The following is a 22,374-nucleotide window of genomic DNA, read 5'->3' on the forward strand; positions in this document are numbered from 1 at the left end:
TGGTGGGTCTGTGTTGCACGTGTTCAGTGAAAAGTACCCATATGCATAAGCGTGGACCCGTACAGTTCAAAGTCGTGTTGTTCCGGGGCCCACTGTCTTTTTGATAGTAGCCATTCTAATAGATGTGAGGTGCTATCTCATCGCGGTTTTTTTTTTTTTTTTTTTTTTTTTTATAAATTTATTTATTTATTCATTTATTTTTGGCTGTGTTGGGTCTTCGTTTCTGTGCGAGGGCTTTCTCCAGTTGCGGCAAGCGGGGGCCACTCTTCATCGCGGTGCGCGGGCCTCCCACTATCGCGGCCTCTCTGGTTGCGGAGCACAGGCTCCAGACGCGCAGGCTCAGTAGTTGTGGCTCACGGGCCCAGCCGCTCCGCGGCATGTGGGATCTTCCCAGACCAGGGCTCGAACCCGTGTCCCCTGCATTGGCAGGCAGATTCTCAACCACTGCGCCACCAGGGAAGCCCTCATCGTGGTTTTGATGTGCATTTCCCTGGTGATTAGTGATGATGAGTGCCTTTTCATGCACTTTTAGTATATCTTCTTCGGAAAAATCTCTCTTCAGATCCTCCCATTTTTTTAAATTAGATTGGTTGTTTTCCTATGGAGTTGTATGAGTTCTTTATATATTTTGGATATTAACTCCTTATCAGATAAATGATCTGCAAATACTTCCTCCCATTCATTTTTGTCGATCATTTCCTTTCCTGCGCAGAAGGTTTTTAGTTTGATGTAGTCCCACTTATTTATTTTGCTTTCGGCGTCAGATCTAAAAAAATCATCTCCAAGGCCAGCGTTAAGGAGCGTAACGCCTATGGTTTTTATTCTACGAGTTTTATGATTTCAAGTCTTACGTTCAAGTCTTTAGCCCATTCTGTCATTTTTTTGTGTGTAATGTAAGAAAATGATCCCGTTTCATTCTTTTGCATGTGGCTGTCCAGTTTTCCCAACATTATTTATTGAGGAGACTGCCCTTTCCCCATTGTATATTCTTGGTTCCTTTGTCTTGTTAATCGACCATATAAGTGTGAAGTGTGGGAGTGTATTTCTTATCACTGTTTTTTCTAGTCTGGTTTTTTTTGTTTGTTCATCTGTTTCTCTTGTACATAGTGGAAATTATTTCACTTAATATTTTTATATAAACTGTAAAACATACTAGGGAGTGAGTAGTGAACCTTCTCTCGACATTTCAGTGGGATGCTTACCAATGCATACTGGTATGTGTAAGGAAGGAGGATTCGTTCAGTGCTTGGGCAGAGCTACAGACTGGAGCACACAAAATTGTAAGAACTAATAGCTGCTGAGCATTTCAGGTCTAAATTCCTTGGCATGTTTCCCAGTGAATTGCAATGAAGGTGTGCATGATCGTCCACTGCTAAATTAAAAGGTTCTTGGAAACCAAGTGCCTAAAATACCAATAACCATCTGGCACTTTGCAAGTTGTTAGATAACTGATTTTCTGGGTGACTGTTTTCCAAACGTGTGGTCTCATTCCTTCCTTTTAACCTCCTCCCATCCCACTTTCTTCGTTTCTGAGCATCCTCCAGACACTGTGAACGCCTTTCTCTAATGTTCCCGAGCGCTATCTTTGTACTTACTGCCTGAAATACTCCGTCTTCCCCCACTCCAGCACTTTGCTTTTGCCTGGATGGTTCCATGTTCTTTCCCTCTCAGACTGAATGGTGCTTGCTCAGAGAAGACGTCCTTGATCTCCTTTTATAAAACAGGTCCCTGTGCCAGGAAACCTTTCTAGGATCCTCTCCCTCTGCACCAAGACTCCATTTACCATTTGACCATCCTTCACTTGGAGAAAAGGGTGCTGACAAACCAACATAATGCCCCTAAAATATGGCACTGTAAGATTTGAACTATTACAATCCAGAGATGATTTCTATAAGTTACAACAAGAGAAGGGAACAAAAAAGTGTTGTTCTATAGAGTTGTGTGTGTGTGTTTTTAACTTTCTCTGTCATGAGAAATGAAGCATGTATGCCTACAACTCTGTAATATTTCTAGTAAATAAGAGGCGGTCTCCCTCTCAGAGCTCCAAGTGAGGAAAGGAAAGCTGGAATTGGATGCCATTGCTGTCAGTCATCTGAGTGTAAAAGAGGGCGGCCGTTTGCCTCTCCCAGGGCACCTGGGATCAGGCTGTGTCCCCAGATCTTGTCCGTTGACCCGCTTCTCTTCTTCCATCTTTCTCAGGCTGTGTGTAGAGGGGTATATGTGAGTGGGGGGAGTGGAAGAGGAAGGGGTTCACTGTTTGGACTTTTGCAACAAAAAGGAAAAACTTCAAAAGCAGTAAGCTCAAAAAATCAGTGCAAATATTATGGGTTCGTTTACTTAATTTAAAAAATTACTGCTAAAAATAATTGGAACATTAATGAAAGAGAACCGTTTTGACTGATGTGTGTTCCTTGGTGTTCTACATCTTTTACTCCCTGCCTTATAAAAATAGAGCTAATTAATTTAAGTTCTGGCAAAGAAAAGGGAGGATTCCCTGATCTTTAGCCAAGAATTCCCCTCCACTGCCACCAACGTTCTCACACACTCCCCACTACCAACCAAGCTATTCTCCCTCACATCATCTGGTGTTTTTCCATCCTAGTTTTCATCAGAATTTAGAGCTGTGGTGTTCTTTTATCTACATGTTTAATGTTTGCCTCTCCCATTAGAATGCAAGCTCCACAGGGGCCAGGTCCTTGTTGGTCTTGTTCACCCTTTTACCTTGTCTCCTCGGGACCTACCCCCGTGCTTGGCATATGGGTGGCAATCAGATGTACATTGAATGAATGAGCAAATAATGATTTATACGAATCCATTTTTTAAAGTGTATTTTTCAGCTCTGTCCCACTTGTTTCATTTGAGGAAAAGGGTTGACAAAGTACGTGGGTTTCTGACAAGACCTTCCCATTCATTCAGTAAACACTTATTGAGTGCCTGTCACTAGGTCAAGCCCTGGGAATGCCACATGAGTAAGACATGATCGATGCCCTCCAGGACCTCAGAGACCAGCAGAGGGAGAGACACACATGTGTGTAAATAACTGCAGTTCTTTAGGAAAGAGTGTAATAGAGGCATGTAAACATGAGCCATCAGAGTACGAGGGGGAAGATTTGAATTCGCCTAGAACGTGAAAGTTTTCACCCAGGCAGTGATATTTACACTGACCCTTGAACAGAGAGGGGAAGTTTGGCTGGTTAATTACCAGGAAGAAGAGCATCCCAAGCTGGGGATGGGGTCAGAGACGTGAACATGAATGGCATATTTGGGCAGTATTGTGTGTTTTGGGGGGTGGATTGTGAATGCTGTGCAATTTGGAGTTTGGATTTGATCTTAAAGGAGCCAAGGAACCTGCTTAAGCCCAGAAGCCATAGCATACGTAGGGTTCACTGGAGAGGAGTCCATGTTTTAGGTTAGAAAGTCAAACCATTTGCTGCAATTACGGGCATTTTTTTTTCCATTAAAACAGCCTTAATTTAGAGTTCATAATGTATGAACTCTTTTAAGTTTTAGAATTTCATAGAGATATTTTGCTCGCAATTGGTAGCTGTTTTAAAATGTATTTTCCAGATAAAGACTTTTTAATGTATTTTATGTTGAATTTTAGAAACTTTTGAAACCCATTTTTTAAAATTCTACCCAGATAAATGTTACAGTATAAGATCTCTGCAGAACAAACTTCATGAATCTTCATGTGAAATGTGATTAAATATTTTGGATTCTTCCAGATGAGTGAAATACCTAGGTCTTTTCCCCCTGCCCCATCGGTAAAGGTAATGCTTCTTTGTCAATGCCTCATCAGAACAAAACAAAATGCATCTCTCTCTTGTAGTTCCACGGCAGCCTTCAAATGACTTGTTTGAAATATTTGAAATTGAAAGAGGAGTCAGTGCAGATGATGAAGCAAAGGATGATCCAGGTAGATCCCTATATTCTTAGTACCGTTATAATGACATTTTATTTTTTCCCTCCATTTCATTAAAATAACTTTTAAATTGTAGATTGTTCGGTTACATCTGGGAAAATTATACATTTTTTTTTTTACCACTTGGTTTCCTCTGTAGTTAAATCAGTTGAGCAAAAACAGTGAACCATCATTATCTTTTTAAAAAAAAAATATATAAAAGCAGCATTTAAGCTGAGGAGGAAATCATATTTTATAAGTGATGATGTAAGGAGGTCATAATTTGGCAACAATTGTGTGTTCTATTTTTACAGCTGAGCACTGATACACAATTGTGCTGAGAAAAGGATTCATATGATTTCCTTTCGATCTCACGAAGAGACATTCTGGTGGGATAATTAAGTGCAGACAGGAGAGAACACTTGTACAGATACCCCTAGTTCACAAATTCATTTTTGTCATTAGCTGTTGGGTTTGTGGTCTACTCATGTTCCTGGTTATTTCCTTGCAGGTGTTCTGATACACAGTTGTAATTTTGACCATGGGCTTTGTGGATGGATCCGAGAAAAAGACAGTGACTTGCACTGGGAACCAGTGAGGGATCCAGCAGGTAAAACCATTCATCTAACCAGAATCTAACCAGATTCATCTAACCAGTACACATTTCGGTTGGATCCTATCTGAGGACTACAGTTCTGCTAATCAAGGATACCATAACGCAGCTCTGTGTTTACTTAATAGAGAAGATAAAGAAAGCTTGTCCAGCATTCATCTTCTGTTTGTTTTTTTAGGTGATCTGAATTTGTTAGCTATCAATTAGAATTTTAAGTAGACAAGCAGTTTATTAAAAGGCCAGCTAATTTCTCTCAAAAAAAGCTTTGTATATATAAAACATATAGACTCATTCTAAAATATAATTTTCAAGTTACGTGTAGTGCCCCATTCCCAAGCATAAAAATAATATTGTGGTACAGCAGCCATCATAGTAGCCTGTGGTTGTTTTCTTGATTATGTCTTTCTTTTTTAAGACGTAGCAGAAGGAGACAGTGGAAATTCCTGCAAAGTTGTGAATATCTCTCACAGTCTAATTTTCAGTCTAATTTGGATGCTGGAGAAAATAGTTATAAATTACCACCACTTATTCCACAAGAAAATGTTATAAGAAAGGGAGATTTAAATATAGTCCCTTGGAAAATTAAGACTTTTAAATTGCACACTTCCTATGAATCTATAAAGTTTCAGAACTTACAATATGTTTTGTCGTCTTATTTCAGGAAGCAAAGCTACATATTATTGTTGGCTTTTTACCCTCCCTTTAGTAGTTAAATCTTATATGGGTGAGTCCAACTTAATGGAAGGGTGAGGAGTTTGGTTTCTTTTTTTCCTTTTTATACTCCTGATTCTAGACTTAGAAATGAAAGATACAAGACATGAAAAAAAAGTATATTACTTGTTTTTAAAAGCCTAGTTCCTAAATACCATCCCAAGTGTCCAGATAGAGCACAAAACATGTAAAAGTTAACTTGAGGATATGCTCTATTAAAACCAGCTCTTCTCAACGGTCAGTGTGCACACAGGTCAGCTGGAGGCCTTGTTAAAATGTAGATTTTGATGCATTTCTCACACGCTCCTTGGGGATAATTTTAGGGCTCGTTCTTAATGCACATGTTGAGTAGCAAGTTATTAAAGAATTAATTAGTGCAAAAATATATTCATTAGATCCCCTAATATTGAAATGTTAGAGATATTAAAAAAATGAAAATTTGAGGTAAGCTTTTAAAAAATGAGTATCCAACAAACTCAAAGGAGTTTTTAGATTTCTTTTAACTATAAAATAATTTTTAATGCCCCCCCCCCCACACACACACACACCGGTACACGCCCTCTCATTCTCACTTTCATGTTCTCCCTCTCACTTATTTAAGGTTAACCCTGAGCCAGACCACATTATTATTAATGTCATAGATAACTGTGAATAAGAGAGAAACCAACATTTATTTAATACCAACTACAGTCCTGACTCATTCATCATCTCAGTTTTATCTAATCCTCTTATCTACCCTGCGAAGCAGGTAATACTGTTTTTGTTTCACAAAGGGCCCGAGGTTACATCAGTTTCCTAAGGCCACCGAGCTGAAGAATGGACCCCCCCATCCAGGCCTCTCTGTACTGCCTGTGCAGCCATCTCAGCAGTTCAGTGCCCAGAACATCTGCAGCATTATTCTGGGGTTTTCACTACCCAGTCTGGCCTCTGTGTCCTGGTTGTGTGCATGATCCGATTAGCAGATCTCGGGCCTGTAGATGTGAGTGACCACTGACCTGGAGTAGTGTGCTACAGAAGGAAGGATCTTTAGCAACCATGTGTGATAGAACGGTGAATAATGTTCATGGTCATAATGAATAACTCTTTCAAGTAAGGTATACACTGGGGAGAATAATTCATGCTAAAGTCAGAAGAATTCATTGCACTTCTCTGTAGACAGTCTATGTAAAATATTTGACCTTTAGAACTTAGATACTATCTTTTAGAACCAATTTAGCACTTTTCAACAGTTTCTATTATTCGTCACATATGTAAATGTTTAAATTTGTTGTGACGCCAAATCCACTTGCTCTCCCATAGAAAAATGAGAAGAGAATTGACAGAGTGGTAGACAAAAAAAAGGTTTGAAATAATGGTCCTTTGGCTGTGATAATACAGAACAAGTTGAAAGGAAGTGGTGGCCGCTTGGGTGATTGGATAGCTCCTGGTGATTGGCTCTGGTCCCTCAAGGATGCTCTTCTGGGGTCGCTCCAGGTTTTTACCAACAACTTGGATGAACTGGATATTGAAGGCATACTAAGCAATTTGTGGATAACGTAAAGCCAGAGGAGAACGCGACTGTGTGTGCTGACACGAACAGCATCCAAAGATTAGATCAGTGGGTCACACTTAAGAGGGTGAAATCTGCTGGGGATGAATACGTGGTGTAGCTCATGGTCGAGAAACCACCTACACAGCTGTAGGAGGGGGAAGATGTGACTTTTAGCAGAAAGTGTGAAAGACTTTTAGAGTTTTTTGTGGGTAATAAATCAATATGAGTGAACCCTGTATCATTGCTGCCCAAAAGCTGGGTCATCTCCATAGAAATAGGGATTTTTTTCCAGCATGGAAAATACACTTTGGTAGGTTCTTACCAGTCTGAGAAGTATAGAGGTAATGGTAGGTCACTCAAAAGAGAATGACCTGGATGGAGAGGTGTCTCAGAGCCTGTAGAAAAACAGGTGAAGAACCCAGAATGTTTAGCCTGGAGAAGAAATAATGGAGCAGGGCAGCTTTTCAAATACAAGACCGACAACATCTATCTCAGTTGTTCTGTGATCACAAGGGGAATAAGAAGTCGGATCAGTAGGTGAAAACTACAGGGGGATCGATTTTTGCTCCCTCTCAGAACTTCACCATAGTCAGAGCTGTCTAAAGAGAAATCAGGCGGCCGCGGAAGCAGGGAGCTCTCTGTTGGTGGAGATGTTTGACTGGGTGACGTATGAAGATGTTGTTTTGAGAATTAGACAAAGGGTGGATTAGAAAGCCTCTTATACCGGCTCTGGGAGCCTCTGACTCAGAATGGAATGTCCCAGGTAATCCCAGGAGCTCAGTGAGCAGGGTTCTCGCTTGGAGAATGGATGGGAAGACCAAAGATGGCAGAGATTTAGTTAGAAGGGGTAGGAGGGCATAGCTTATGTCAGGGCGGAATCGTAGGCGGGCTTTTTAGAATATGTCGGGGAATTCTAACCATATACAGATTCTGACATATTCAGATGGAGAATGCTAATGAAGCTCACTTTCCGGGCCTATTTTTCTTCTAGGAAGTTCAGGTGAGGTTATGTATGTATCACATGTTAAGGCCAGAGAAGACTATAAGCAATTTAATCAATTATTTTTGTGTATCATTCTAACTACCAAACTAGTTGTTTGCGTGATTCTATCTAGATTATTACCATTTGTAAAGGAACATATGTTTGGATTTCCACATATGATTTTTATGTTGTGCATTGCTTATCCAAGATCCAGATTTGCAAATATTCTTATATGCTAAAATCTCTAAAAAAACCCTCCCTTAAACAAACTTATAACTTTGAGAAACAGCTGCAAAATAAGTGCATTTGCTAGTCACCTTCCTGGTGCTCGTTAGGTTTTGTTATCACATTCAGTCTTAAACTTAATTGCGAGATAGTGAAATTAATCCATCCTCTAGGGAATGGAAAATTGTGCTCCTGACAGATGTGATAATGTGCTACAGACTTATAGCTGTGGCCCTGAACACACACCCTTCTCCTGTAGTGTCAAGGCTAAACTTGGGGCCCTTTTCCTGGAACCCTAATCTCAACTGACTCAGCACTCTGTCTGCTACTGGTAGCTACAAGGAATTCGTTTAAATATAAAATATGCCAGCGTGTACGTACAACTATGTCTATTGCAGCATTAAGAAACATTATTTTGAAATACATGAAAACGGAATAATAAATCAACAGTGAAAATAAAAGCTCCCTCCCAACCCTGGCTCCCATCATCCTCCCCAGATGCAACCAGTTTCTTGGTTACCTTTCCAGAGAGCTATTTTTCCTCACAACAGCCCTCTCTTCTGTACCTTGCTTCTTCCACTTAACAATATTATCTTAAGAGTTAACCTGAGTGTGGACCTGCTGTATAACACAGGGAGCTCAGCTCGGTGCTCTGTGACGACCTAGATGGGTGGGATGGGGTGGTGGGAGGGAGGTCCAAGAGAGAGGGGATATAGGTATACATATAGCTGATTCACTACATTGTACAGCAGAAACTAACACAACATTGTAAAGCAATTATACGCCAAAGGAAAAAAACAAAAAAACAAAACGTGAGTGGACTTTGAAGCCAGAATGCCTGGGCTGAAACCCACCATCACCACTTACGAGCTTTGATCTTGAGCAAGTTACTTAAATGGGGTCATCAGTAGTGTCTAGTAAACATATGTAAAGCATTTAAAGCAGTCCCTGTCCCAGAGTTACCATTAAAATAGTATTAGCCATTGTTGTCGAAGATTGTTCTGTATCAGTGCATACAGAACACCTTCATTCTTAAATGAATGGCGGTTACTCCATCACTTTTTAAACGTATTTAACCAGACATCCATTGAGGGATGTTTCAGTTGTTTCCAGCCTTTTGGTAGTTCAGACAATGCTGCAGTTAGTAACCCTGTCCAGATATCATTTCATATATGTTTGAAATTAAAATTTTATCACCTATATATCTGGCAGGTGTTACAGCATCTATTATTTACCAAAAAACAACTTTAGATATTGTGATGCTTTAAACTGAATCCATGAAAATATTTAATGTAATTTTTTACTTAAACCAGTATTTTGGAATCAGAAGTGAAATTTTTATTTAATAGGTAATTTGGAGTGCTAGATCAATTTTTCCCTTAGCTACTGTTCCAACTTTGTAATACTTCCATTTATTAAAAAGGGAAAGAATTCTTCATGGTAAAAAGAAACAAAATCCTAGTGGCCACAGAGTAGCCCTATAGGGGAAGCGCAATAGTAACCTCATTTATAGAGTTTTAAATATCTATATAAAATGATTATTTGACTCTTTTATTAGGATGTCTTGGTTTTTGTTAGGTTGTCTTGCTGCAGGCAGCATCTGGCATAGTGATATTAGTATACATTCCACAGGGATTTAAGATAATCCTTGTTTTCTTAAAACTTGCAGGTTAACTGTAATAACCTTATATCTTAGTCTTAACCAAAATACCTGTGATGATTCAAAAAGCTGACTAACGGGGAGACATTATAAATCCATCTAAATATTTTGGCTCAAAATATTGTTTGGATTAATTGGGGAAGACGGGGGTGGAAGGAGTACAAAAAACTGTGTTTGTTTTTGGTGAGTCAAGTACCTGACTCAAGGATCTATTTCTCTGTTGTTTTTTGCTATATTCTTGGAACGTCATTTATTTAACAAATGGTATTAAACTCCTACCATACGCTAGGAGTGTAATGGGGTTTGGAGAGAGGTTGGCTCTGACATCAAAGAGTTCACAGTCTCTTTGACTGTAAGAGACCCTCTTTGACGGGGGGAGAGAAACGTGTAAACCAGTGATTCCTGTGCTGAATAGGGGTTCAGGCAGTTCTGAACTTAAACTGTTACTCTGCTGCCTACTGGCTGGGTGACACCTTGGGTGACTTCATCTCTCAAAGCCTTAGGCTTGTTTTGCAGGTGCAGAAGCTAATAAGTGTTCACTTCAAGGGCTTGTTAGCAAGGTTAAATGAGATGCTCCCTGGAGAGCCCTCGTACAGAACCTGGCCCTCACAGGTACACACAGCTCACCCAGTCGGGCCTTTAAAGGCTCAGAGGAGACTTGGTAGAGGAGAAGTCACTTGAAGAATAGGACATCCCAAACCTTGTCATGTCTTGTACAGATTAAGCATAAGGAATGCTTTTCAATGAAAGATAAGTGGGGTTTCTACCAAAACAGTTACAGGTCCAGCATTCCAACCACATTTTTCCTATGGATAAGTCAGTGTTGAGACTACAGTGTGTTTTTCAGGTGGCTGCAATAAAACAGCCTGAGGGGAATGTCACTTGTACTTGGACTGAGTTTCAAACTACTATTTGCAACTTTCCGTCTCTCTTGAGAAGCACCGTCCCGCATGTCACTGCTGCTCAAACTTTTTTTTCCCCCTTAACTGCAATTCCTCTAACAATAGAGGGAAGCAAACTCTGGAGCCCTAGGGATCCAAGGACATCATCAAAGCGACCTTTCCAAAGGGAAAGATTTTACTAACATTTTGTGTTCATGTATGTGTAATGGAAAATTTATATATTAATTAGATTGTTATGGATTTGTATTTATATAAAAATCTTTTAAACTGCTTACCTCCAAATATTACTGATGCTCCAGGAAGATGTGGCAGGTTTCCAGAACACTTCTGCATCTTCTTGAGGTCAGGTATGAGAAGCACAGCAAACTCGTTTTTAAAGGATCCTTCTCCCTTTAGAGCATTGGTCCCCAACCTTTTTGGCACCAGGAACCGGTTTCTTGGAAGACAGTTTTTCCACGGACCGGGGAAGGGGGGATGGTTTGGGGATGATTCAAGCTCATTACATTTATTGTGCCCTTTATTTCTATTATTATTACTTTGTAATATATAATGAAATAATGATACAACTCACCATAATGCTGACAGGAGGCAGAGCTCAGGCGGTAATGCGAGCTGTGGGGAGCGGCTGTAAATACAGATGAAGCTTTGCTTTCCTGCCCACTGCTCACCTCCTGCTGTGCTGCCTGGTTCCTAACAGGCCACGGACCGGTACTGGTCTGTGGCTTGGGGGTTGGGGACCCCTGCTTTAGAGATTTTTTTTTTTTTTTTTTAAAGAGGGGAGAGGAGAGAATAAACAGATCTAGTGCCCCTTTAAATCACTGCCAGGAGACAGAAAATCCACCTAGAAAATTCTCCCTGGTAACTTCACCACCACACCAGCCAGCCAGCATGACATTATGATTCTAGGTGCAAGAGGGTCAAGAGGTGGTGAATGTGTGTATGCCTGTGTATGTCTGATCATATTTAACTGGAAATATTTATAGCGTTAGGATGACTACTTATTGCCTGTCCCTGGCATAATCTGTACTCCTCGTGAGTGAAGTGTTTTCTGTAAATACAAAACCGTAGAATTTAAGACAGCCATGGGCCGAAGTCCTATTTCCCTCCTTCGGGAATCTGGAATTCTTTCCTGATGACTGGCACCGTCTGAAGTTCACTAAAACAAGAGCAGGGCGATGCCCGTCCCCGCCGTCGCGCCGGCAGGGACCTGGGCGCGCGCACACACGGCCCTGCTCTCCCCCTGCAGGTGGACGGTATCTGACGGTCTCGGCGGCCAAAGGCCCGGCGGCAAAGGCCGCTCGCCTGCTGCTCCCCCTCGGCCACCTCCTGCACTCGGGGGACCTGTGCCTGTCGTTCAGGCACAAGGTGACGGGGCTGCACGCCGGCACGCTCCAGGTGTTGGTGAGAAAACACGGTGCCCACGGAGCAGCCCTGTGGGGAAGAAATGGTGGCCACAGCTGGAGGCAAACGCGCATCGCCCTGCGAGGGGCTGACGTCAAGAGCGTAAGTAGACCCGCCGGGGAGGCAGAACCGGGGAGGTTCTCCTTTCAGAGGAGAACTCGGGAGTCTGCGGTGGACGCCTCCGTCTCTTCCTGAATTTAGGCGCAAGGCTTGTGCCTTGGCCGGGTGTGGTGATCCCATGCGTTGTCTCTTTCTGTACCCCCTCTGCCCCTTCGTACACATTCTTCATGGCAACCTCTGACCACCGTCACTCTCCCCACCCTGGTGAATAGCCCCTATTTTTAATGAAAAAAAAAATTGTAGGAGTTGAAAAAGTGAAAAAAAAAAGTTAACAGAAACTTCAAAGGGTGGCGACGGGGTACCTGCTTTTCCTTTTCCTTAAACTCCTTGTACTTCGAACTTTGACCACCATGAGTTACCCTAAAGTGGTTTTTGTTGGGGGGGGGGGGGAATGTTTCTTTAAAGTCTTTGTTTTCTCTTTGCCTCGGAGATCATAGTTAAGCAGCCTTGGGTGGGAACCAGAACACTATGCTTGGAAAGTATTATCCTATTCAGGACAGGTGGTGGGAAAAGCTTTGATTGCATATATAAATTTTATCCTAAGTAATCAAGTCATAGGTAGCAATAAAATGATCTATAACACCCCACTGAAATAGTGAATGTATTTGGAAAAAGTGTCTTCTTTATGTTGATCCTAATGAAACAGTTATTAGGAAATTCTGCCTCTCTACCTATAGGTGTAGTGTCTAGAAACTTTTTAAAAGAAAGAATAGACTCCATGAAGACAGCTTGTATCAGAGTCTTGGATTTTGTTTTACTCTGTTTTTCTTTCTTAAAATTTTTCTTAATATTTACATTGTTTGGAAATATAAAAATAAGTTGTTTCACATCCTAACGTAGGTTTCTGTTAGATAAAATACAGGAAAGATTTTGGTCTTTACATAAGTGAAACAACACTGTGTTTGCATTAGGGTGTTTGATTCTGTTCCATTTTAGGCAACAAAACTGTATTAAATTAACCCAGAGGAGGAACTAGAAAACATCTAAGCTAGGCTGCATGATTATGATCTTTCAGATCTTTGGCTCCTAATTTCTACACCTTTATATTCCATCATGCTCCTTACTTCTGACCTTGGTAATCTTTGACAAAAGTGTCCACTTCATAATCATTCCTAAATGGAAGTAGTCTATTGTTTAGAATGACTTTTTAAAGAGTAACTGATTGTGGGCAATGGGGTCTGGTTAACGATTTACTGATGACTTAAGTTTCCACCAGAAGGCAAGCCTCAGTGACACTGGCAACTCTGTTCTAGTCTTTCCTTCTGTTAAGTAAGTTTACTATTTAGTTTTGGGGAAAGTTTGTCTTTATTTTGCTAAACGAGCAGGCATTGGAAAGGGGCAGAGGAGGCTTGACCGGTGTGTACCTTCTCTCCCTAGGTCATCTTCAAAGGTGAAAAAAGGCGTGGTCACACTGGGGAGATTGGATTGGATGATGTGAGCTTGAAAAAAGGCCACTGCTCTGAAGAACACGAGCAACTCCAGAACTAGCAATGAACCCCTGTGTTGCTCCCTTTTCTTTTTCCAGTCTTCACCTCCTGTCCTCTCCTCCCTCTTATCAGGCCTAGGAGAAGAGTGGGTCAGGAGAAAGTCTGGTTGGTGACCCACATCTTGCTGGCCTGCTTTTGTGCAATCCCAGTGAACAGTGACACCTTCCTTGAAATACAGGGGGGCATCTGTAGATGTGTGCAAAGCCATCTTTGGGTGTTACCTTTCATCCTGTGTCTCTTAAGAAGGCCTTCAGTGTGTGTGACCTATACCGTCCTTCATCCTGGTTACAAGGTGTTCCTTGTAGCAAATTATAGGAGAAGTTTTCAAAAGAAATCTGTGCAAATGACCTTTCTGTTATCTGTTCAGTGTTGTACCACGAGTAGTATTGACTTCCCCTAAGATGCGTTGTACAATGTGCTTGTGAAATTGGTTTCTCCTCTCTACTTGGTAGTTCTGGTCTGACCTGAACTCTGACTTTTACTGCCATTCGCTTTATAAAAGAAGGGTATGTAGCATATCAAGATGCATTTATTCTTGTTATCTGTATTTTTCTTTTAAAGACAATTATGTAGAGTGGGCACGCAATCCCTCGTTAGTACTGTGTTTTGTGTAAGTGTGTTATTGGTATTAAGTAGTTATGTGTTCCTAATATTTACAGACTCTAGTTGCAAGGGAAAGGCAGCTTATGATCTCGAGTTAAAAAAATACATGGTGGAATGGCATCCAGTTCCATGACCTTATATTGGCAGCAAGAGAAAATTGGAAGAGGTGTCTGTGGTTGTAGGGAGATGAATTTTTTAACGGCCTTGAGTTTGATCACTACAAAGTAATAGACAGGAAACTGTAGTTAACATGTAAAACCCTCACTGTTTCAGGTTACACTTTAAAACCAACAGCCTTTACCATAACAACGTGGTTCTTTCCGGTAATAGGTAAGAAGCTTTATGAAAGTTCTGGTTGTTTCAGAGAAAAGATTCTGTTTGTGGAAGCTGGGTGTGGGGAAGCATGGGGGAAGCTTCGTTGAAATAGATTTTCATACTGACTTTTCAATGCGTATAGATTTAGGCATGTCTAGATCACAGCCTATGTGCTGTTGTGTCAGGAAGGGATGGGAAGCGAGTCTCATGCTTTGCGGCACCGGACGTGTTGGAATGGGATTCACACACACACTAGATCAACAGGACAAGATTCGAATTCTAAGATCTATGAACCCCTATTTCCTCCCTGCAAAGTTTACCTTTAGATTTAAACAAAAGACATAACTTTTAAAAGGCAACTTATTCCTGAGGCTTTTCTTTACTTCCGATTAAGTAATCAAACTATTTTCTGCTGTTTTTGCCAGGAATCACAAAGATGATTAAAGGGTTGGAAAAAAAAAGATCTATGATGAAAAGTTAAAGGAACTGGGATTATTCAGCGTGGAGAAGAGAAGACTGAGGGGCAAACCACTGCTGGTTTTCAAGTATATGAAGGGCTGGTGCAGAGAGGCTGGTGGCCAGCTGTTGTCCATATGCACTGAGAACAGAACAAGAGGAAACAGGCTTAGACTGGAGTGTGAGGGAGCATTTCCTGGCAGGGACAGTTATTAAGTTAGAATCCTTTGTCTAAAAGAAAAAGTGTGCATTTTTTTTTGAGACTTTTTAAAAATTTGATAACTTTTTTTTCTATTTAAGATGGTTAAAGACATTCTTACCTCAAGGTAGAGTAACATTACAGAATCTCCCCCAAAGATGTTTTGATCCTATTACTATGTAATGAAAGTCTAAGTAACTTGGACCAGGGCTAAGGTCTAATTTAGGTACTTCCCTCTTGGGAGCCTAATAGCGAGGAATCAAAAGGGGAAAAGCCACCAAATGCTGAGGTCATGAAAATGTCTATCCCTTTATGGCAAACCTAGCAGTATTTAAAATACAGAAACAAAAAACAGAAAAAAATCTGTTTGTTCCAAAAGAGTATGATGGGCAGATATTTTAGTATCTCAGTAATGTCCTAATGTGGTGGTGTATATTTCTTTTCTTGGTAAAGGTATAACCCTTTCACTTGCTTAATGGATGATATTTCAGATTTTTAAAGAGACCATAGCAAAGAACACAGTTTAGAGAGATTTTTATCTGGTGCATTCTCTCTGCAACATGTGTGACAGCTTAATTTGGCGACTGAAAAAGAGAGTGCCATGCCCAACACCACTGCCAGGACCTTTCCTTCTCCTAATGGTAAAAGTTTCTCTTATCAATGGGACTCTCCCAAGTCCCACAAAATGGTATTGTTTTGGGAACAATAGGTACAATAGACAACAGTAGGTCTTTCATCATTTAACTTGGTGGATGCAAGGCCAGAGGGGGAATATAAATCAGTAAGCCTTTGAGTAGCGGCCAGAAAATATGGCTTTAGATCCATTTTTTAATGATTCATTTCCTTTTTGGTCATATAACTGCACAACTGGAGATGAAAGGGGAAAATAATAGAAAGTTTCACTTTTAGGTGCCAATAATGCATTGCACTACACTGATGGAAGAAGTTATCCAAAGTACTGTATAACATCTTGTTTATTATTTAATGTTTTCTAAAGTGAAAAATGTTAGTGGTTTTCCAAACAGCCAAATAAAAGTAATTCTTTATAAATAAAAACAATAATACCAGTTGTCTGTCTCTCGTTTTTTTTTTTAAACTGGAAGAATTATCGAAGTAATTTGATTTTTCACAAAAGCCATCTATAGTATTGCTTTAGTTATGTTTTCTCATATCTCATTCAGTTGTAAACAGTTGCCTCAGATCCTTTTGTATAAAGGCAGGATAAGTAAAGATATAAATATATATGAATTATAAATGAAGTCTTTTACTAGTGTTGATTTTGTTAATTTATGACATTTTACTCATATTCCAATAACCTTTCCTGATGATGGAGAAAAATAATTATAAGGAAACAAAATTAATGAAATCATTCAAGATCAAAAATTAGTCCTCCTACAGAATTATAATAGAGAATATGCTTAATGGCTTCTTTCTTTCCAATACTCAGAGAACCCTTAGTGGCAAGGAAACTCAAGTTTTGGATAAATACATACTTTAAGCAAAAGGTAAAGAAAAACTGCAGCTTCCTTATCTCAAAGTTGTTTCCTTATCTCAGAGGTCCTTCCTAATCATCCCCAGGAGATCTGATAACGCTGAGGTTTTCCAAATACGTTAAGAAGTTAAACCTCTTCTGAAACTGAGGTGGGAGGAAGCAGATAAATATGAGATCCCAGAGTCCAGTTCATCGATTTACTTGACAGATTTTACAGCACTTACTATGTGCCTGGCTCTGGGCTGCAACAGTAAGCAGACTCCCCTTTGTGGAGTTTCAATCTAGAGAGGAAGATGGACATTTATCAAATTTATATAGATATAAATGCAAAATTGCTATTCTGAAAACTGGCATACTTTGAAGGAAGGCTCTGAAAGTATGGTGGGTTCTAGGACGTTTGGCCCATTGTCTTTCAAACTCTAATGTGCGTGTGTATGGGAATCACCTGGAGATCTTGTTAAAATGCAGCTTATGATTCAGTGGATCTGGAGTGGGACTTGAGATTCTGCATTTCTCACCAGCTCCTGGGTGATGCCCATGCTGCTGGTGTTGGGGCCAAATTTGGATTACAGGTCCTTAGTGATAATACACTGAGGGGCCTGGGGCCTTCATCTCTGTTAACATTCATTGCTGGAAGGCATAAAGGTCCCTGGTTGCAAGATCTACATTCACAAATATTCACTAAGTTGCAGTGAATTTTTTCCTTCAAAAAACATTTGGGCTTAGACAAATAGAGAATATCAGTAAGTAGACAAATATTATTTTAAAAGAACAGAAACTACAGTTATAATAGTACAATCACGAAAATGAAAAACTGACCAAGGTATTCAACAGCAGATTTGAGCTGGTAGGAGAAAGAATCAGTCAACTTGAAGATAGGGCAGTTGAGATTATCTAATTTGAGGAAAGGATAAAGCTTCAGTAAGGATAAACAACTAGACTTGAGATCAACAAGAAAACAGAAGAGCTGAAAAATTCTATAAGCCAACCAGACCTAACATCTGTAGAACACGCCACTGAACACAAGAATATACATTTTTCTCAAGTGCGTAGAGATGTTGACAGACATAAATTAGGCCATAAGACACTACCTCAAATTTAAAAGAATTGAAATTATATAAAATAAGTCCTTCCACCACAGTGGATGAAATTAGAAATCAGTAACAAAGGGAAATTTGAGAAACTTACAAATATGTGGAAATTAAATAACGTGCTTCTAACCAATGGCTGAAAGAAGAAATCACAGGGAAATTAAGAAATATTTTGAGGTTAATAAAAAGCATACCCAAACTTATGGGATAAGCTAAAGCTTTGTTTATAAATGCCTATATAAATTATATATGCCTATAAATTTATATTTATAAATGCCTATATTTAAAAAAAAAATCAATAATCTAAACTTCAACCTTATAAAACTGAAAGAAAAAATTAAATCGCAGTAAGCAGAAGGAAGGAAATAAAGATTAGAGCAAAAAGAAAAATGAAATAACAGAAAAACAATATAGAAAATCAATGAAACTAAAAGTTGGTTCTTTGAAAAGATGAACAAAATTTATGAACATTTAGCTAGACCAAAAAAGAGAAAAAAAAACTTAAATGAACAAAATCAGGAATAAAAGAGGGGACATCATCACTGACCTTACAGAAATACAAAGGATTTTAAGGGAATACTATGAACAACTTTATGTCAACAAAATAAGATAACCTAGATGGACAGAGGCTTAGACACAAACTATTGAAACTGCCTCAAGAAGAATAGAAACCTGAAGAGACCATTGCAAGTAAGTAGATTGGGCTAATCATCAAAAACTTTCCACAACAGAAAGCCAATTCCCAAAGAGCTGCAATGAAGCAATGAAGTAAACTTTAAGAATTAGTACCAAGTCTTCATCAACTCTTTAACTATATGGAGGAGGATACACTTTCCAACTCATTCTATGAGACCAGCAAATAGAAGAGTTTGGAGATTACTGCCATCTTAACAATATTAAGTCTTTCATTTCATGAACATGGGATGCAGCAAAGGCAGTGCTCAGGGACTGCAGTAAACCCCAGTAAATAGTGAAAAAGAAGATCTCAAATCAATACCCTAAATTGATATTAAGGAACTAGAAAAAAGATGCAAATTAAGCCCAAAAATAGCAGGAGGAAAAAAATAATAAAGACATGAATGAAGGTAATGAAATAGAGAAAAGAAAAACACAGAATCAACAAAGGGAAAATTTGGTTCTTTGAAAGGATCAACAAAGTTTTAAAACCATTAGCTAGACTAACAACCAAAAAACCCCTAAATAATTAAAATCAGAAATGAAACTGGGGTTGTTACTACTAACCTTACAGAAATAAAAATAAGAGAATTCTATGAACAATTATATGCCAACAATGAACAGTTATATGTTGACAAATTAGATATTCCAGATGAAAAGGACAAATTTCTACAAATTAAAAAAAAAACCCAAAAACTCAACAAGACAAAATCTCAACAGGCCTGTGACAAGTAAAGAGAATGGAGCAGTAATCAAAACCACCCAACAAAGAAAACTCCAGGATCACCCAGATGTCTTCACTGGTGAATTCTACCAAAATTTAAAGAAGAATTAACAACAATTCTTCTCAAACTCTATGAAGAAATAGAGGATGAGGGACACCTCCTAACTCATTCTATGAGGCCAGCATTACTGATACCAAAGCTAGATAAAGATATAACAAGAAAAAATACAGTTGACCCTTAAACAACTCGGGTTTGAACTGTTGGGGTCTGCTTATACATGGATTTTTTTTCCAATAAATACATATTACAGTACTACATGATCTGAGGTTGGTTGAATCCATGGATACAGAACCACAGATATGGAGGGCCAACTATAAAGTTATACACAGATTTTCAATTTCCCTGGGGGGTATTAATGCGCCATTAATCCCTGCATTGTTCAAGGGTCAACTGTACAGATCAATATCCTTTATGAATATAGGTGCAAATATCCTCAACAAAATACTAGCAAACTGACTCCAATAGCACATTAAAAAGATTATATATCATGACAGGATTTATGCCAGAAAGGTAAGGATTTATGCAAGGAAGGCAAAATTGGTTCAAAATAAGAAAATCCATCATTCAACATTTTACTGGATGTTCTAGTTAATGCAATTAGACAAGAAGAAGAAATATATTGGAAAGTAAAAAGTAAAACTATCTCTATTTGCAGATGACATGATTCTACATATAGAAAATTCCAATGAATCCACAGAAAAGCTACTAGAGTTAGTAAACAAATTCAGCAAAGTTGCAAGCTACAAAATTAACACTAAAAGCTCAGTTTTTCTTTGCACTAGCAATGAGTAATATGAAAAGGAAATTAAAACAATTTCATTTATGATAACATCCAAAAGAATAAAATAACTAAGAATACATTTAGCCAAAGAGATGAAAGACTTGTATACAGAAAACTAAAAACATTGCTGAAATAATGTGATGAAATAAAATTCATATTTTTTGTCAAGACAAGAAAAGTTTAATCATAAAATTTTTCTTTGCCCATTTGGGCCTCCTCCCTTCCCTTTAGTATGTAGTGTGCATTTGCATTAACCAGACCTCCTTAGGAAATAACCTTCCTTCTTAATCTTGTAAGGGGCCACAATGACCCATGATCCACTACTCGTTCTGTACATGTAGAGCTGGATGTAAACTGTCAGTAATACATCATTTGACATATAATCCTTTGTCTCAAAAATTATATAATTGTGCTTTGACCTCTAACAGGCAGAACAGTCCTCCAAACTTTCTGAAAGACCTTCTCATGGGTTATAATCCTCAGGTTGGCCTGAATAAAATTTTCCATCTCTTTCTTAGATCAACTGCTGATTAATTTTTTTGTCTACCAATATAAGAAGACCTAAATAAATTGAAAGAATTCTGTATTTATGGATTAAAAGACATAATATTATTAAGATCTTAATACTACCAAAAGTCATCTACATATTTAGAAAAATCCCTTTCAAAATGACCTTTTTTGAGAAAATTGGAACACCAATGTTCAAACTGACATGGAATTTCAAGGAACCCCAAATAGGCAAAATAATCTTGAATAAAAAGGACAAAGTTGGAGGATTCACAGTTCCCATTTTCAAAACTTACTGCAAAGCTACAGTAATCAAAGCAGTGTAGTAGTGGCATAAGGACAGACATATGGACCAACAGAATAAAATTAAGAGTTCATAAATAAACCCATACTTATGGTCAGTTGTTTTTTGACCAGGGTTCCAAGACCATTCACTGGGGAAAGGATAGCCTCTTCAACAAATTGTGCTGGGACAACTGGATATAACACTACACACAAAAATTAACTCAAAATTGATCAATGACCTAAATGTAAGAGCTAATACTATGAAACTTAGAGAAGAAAATATACAGGTAGATTTTCATGACCTTCAGGTTTGGCACTGGATTCTTAGCTATGACACCAAAAGCATGAGTAATAAAAGAAAAATAAATAGGTAAAATGGATTTTATGACGATTAAAACATTTTGTGCGTCAAAGGGCACAATCAAGAGAGTGAAAATACAACCCACTGAATGGTAGAAAATATCTGCAAATTGTATATCTCATAAGGGTTTAGTAAACAGAATATGTAAAAACTTTTACAACTCACCAAAACAAACTACCCAATTTAAAATGGGTAAAAAATTTGAATAGACATTTCTCAAAAAAAGATCTATACAAATGGTCAATAAGCACATAAAAAAACGCTCATCATAATTAGTCTTTTGGCATTCCGAGACTCAAATTCCAATGTGTGTGTGTGTTGGGGGGGGGCATTCCCCACACACCGACAAAGAGTTCTTGGACACCAGCAGGGTATCCAAGAATTCAACTCAATTCTGACATTATCTATCCACATTATTTACCTGGAGATAGCAACAGATTCCACAGGTTAAGGATTCAGTGTTACAAGACTGTCCCCCTTAGCCCCACTTCTGACCCCTGTTGCAAGCTCTGTGCTTCCGACTGATCAACTACAGACTGGAGATTCCTACGACCCCCTCCTTGGGTTCAATTAATTTGCTAGAGTGGCTCATTGAATTCAGAGAAACATTTTACTTATTAGATTACTATTTGTTATAGAAGGATATAACTCAGGAACAGAAGGATGGAAGAAATGCACAGGGCAAGGTATGGGGAGGGGGCAGGGAGCTTCCATGCCCTCTCCAGGCTGCACTCTCCCAGCACCTCCACGTGTTCATTAACAAAGACTCTCTTCAAACTCTGACCTTTTGGGGTTTCATGGAGGCTTCCTTACACGGCATGATGGATGAAATTATTGGCAATTGGTAATTGCTTTAACCTCCAGCCCCTCTCCCCTCTCCAGAGGTCAGGAGGTGGGACTGAAAGTTCCAACCTTCTAATCACTTGGTTGGTTCCCCTGGCAACCAGTCCCCATCCTTAGGTGAGGTCCAAAATTCACCTCATAACAAAAGAAGCTTTATTGCTCACCTCACTTAGGAAATTAAGGGTTTAGAAGCTCTGTGCCAGAAATGGGACAAAGACCGAATGTATATTTCTTATTATAAATTACAATATCACAATTAGTCATTAGGGAAATACAAATTAAAACCACAATGTGATATCACTTTACACCCGCTAAATAGGTGATAATCAAGAAAATGGAAAGTAACAAGTGTCGTTGAAATTATAGAGGAATTGAATATTGCAGATGGGAATATAAAATGTTTGGTATAAACACTTTGAGAAATTGCCAAACTGTTTTTCCACAAAGT

At 39.0% G+C, this 22,374-nt stretch overlaps 1 protein-coding gene across 4 annotated transcripts in view; it reads left to right on the forward strand.

Moving 5' to 3' along the window:
- The window catches only part of NPNT (nephronectin), a 72,336-nt gene extending 58,281 nt beyond the window's left edge, over nucleotides 1-14,055 (forward strand). For all 4 annotated transcript variants that reach the window (XM_059923370.1, XM_059923371.1, XM_059923373.1 and 1 more), the window contains 4 exons: nucleotides 3,830-3,916; nucleotides 4,413-4,511; nucleotides 11,772-12,028; nucleotides 13,424-14,055. In XM_059923370.1, the coding sequence (XP_059779353.1) occupies nucleotides 3,830-3,916; nucleotides 4,413-4,511; nucleotides 11,772-12,028; nucleotides 13,424-13,534 (554 nt within the window). In that variant the 3' untranslated portion in view covers nucleotides 13,535-14,055. The remainder of the gene's footprint in view (nucleotides 1-3,829; nucleotides 3,917-4,412; nucleotides 4,512-11,771; nucleotides 12,029-13,423) is intronic.
- The last annotated feature ends 8,319 nt before the right edge of the window (nucleotides 14,056-22,374 follow it).

The sequence above is a fragment of the Balaenoptera ricei genome, chromosome 5 (assembly GCF_028023285.1).
Source record: "Balaenoptera ricei isolate mBalRic1 chromosome 5, mBalRic1.hap2, whole genome shotgun sequence".
Classification (NCBI taxonomy): Eukaryota; Metazoa; Chordata; class Mammalia; order Artiodactyla; family Balaenopteridae; genus Balaenoptera; species Balaenoptera ricei.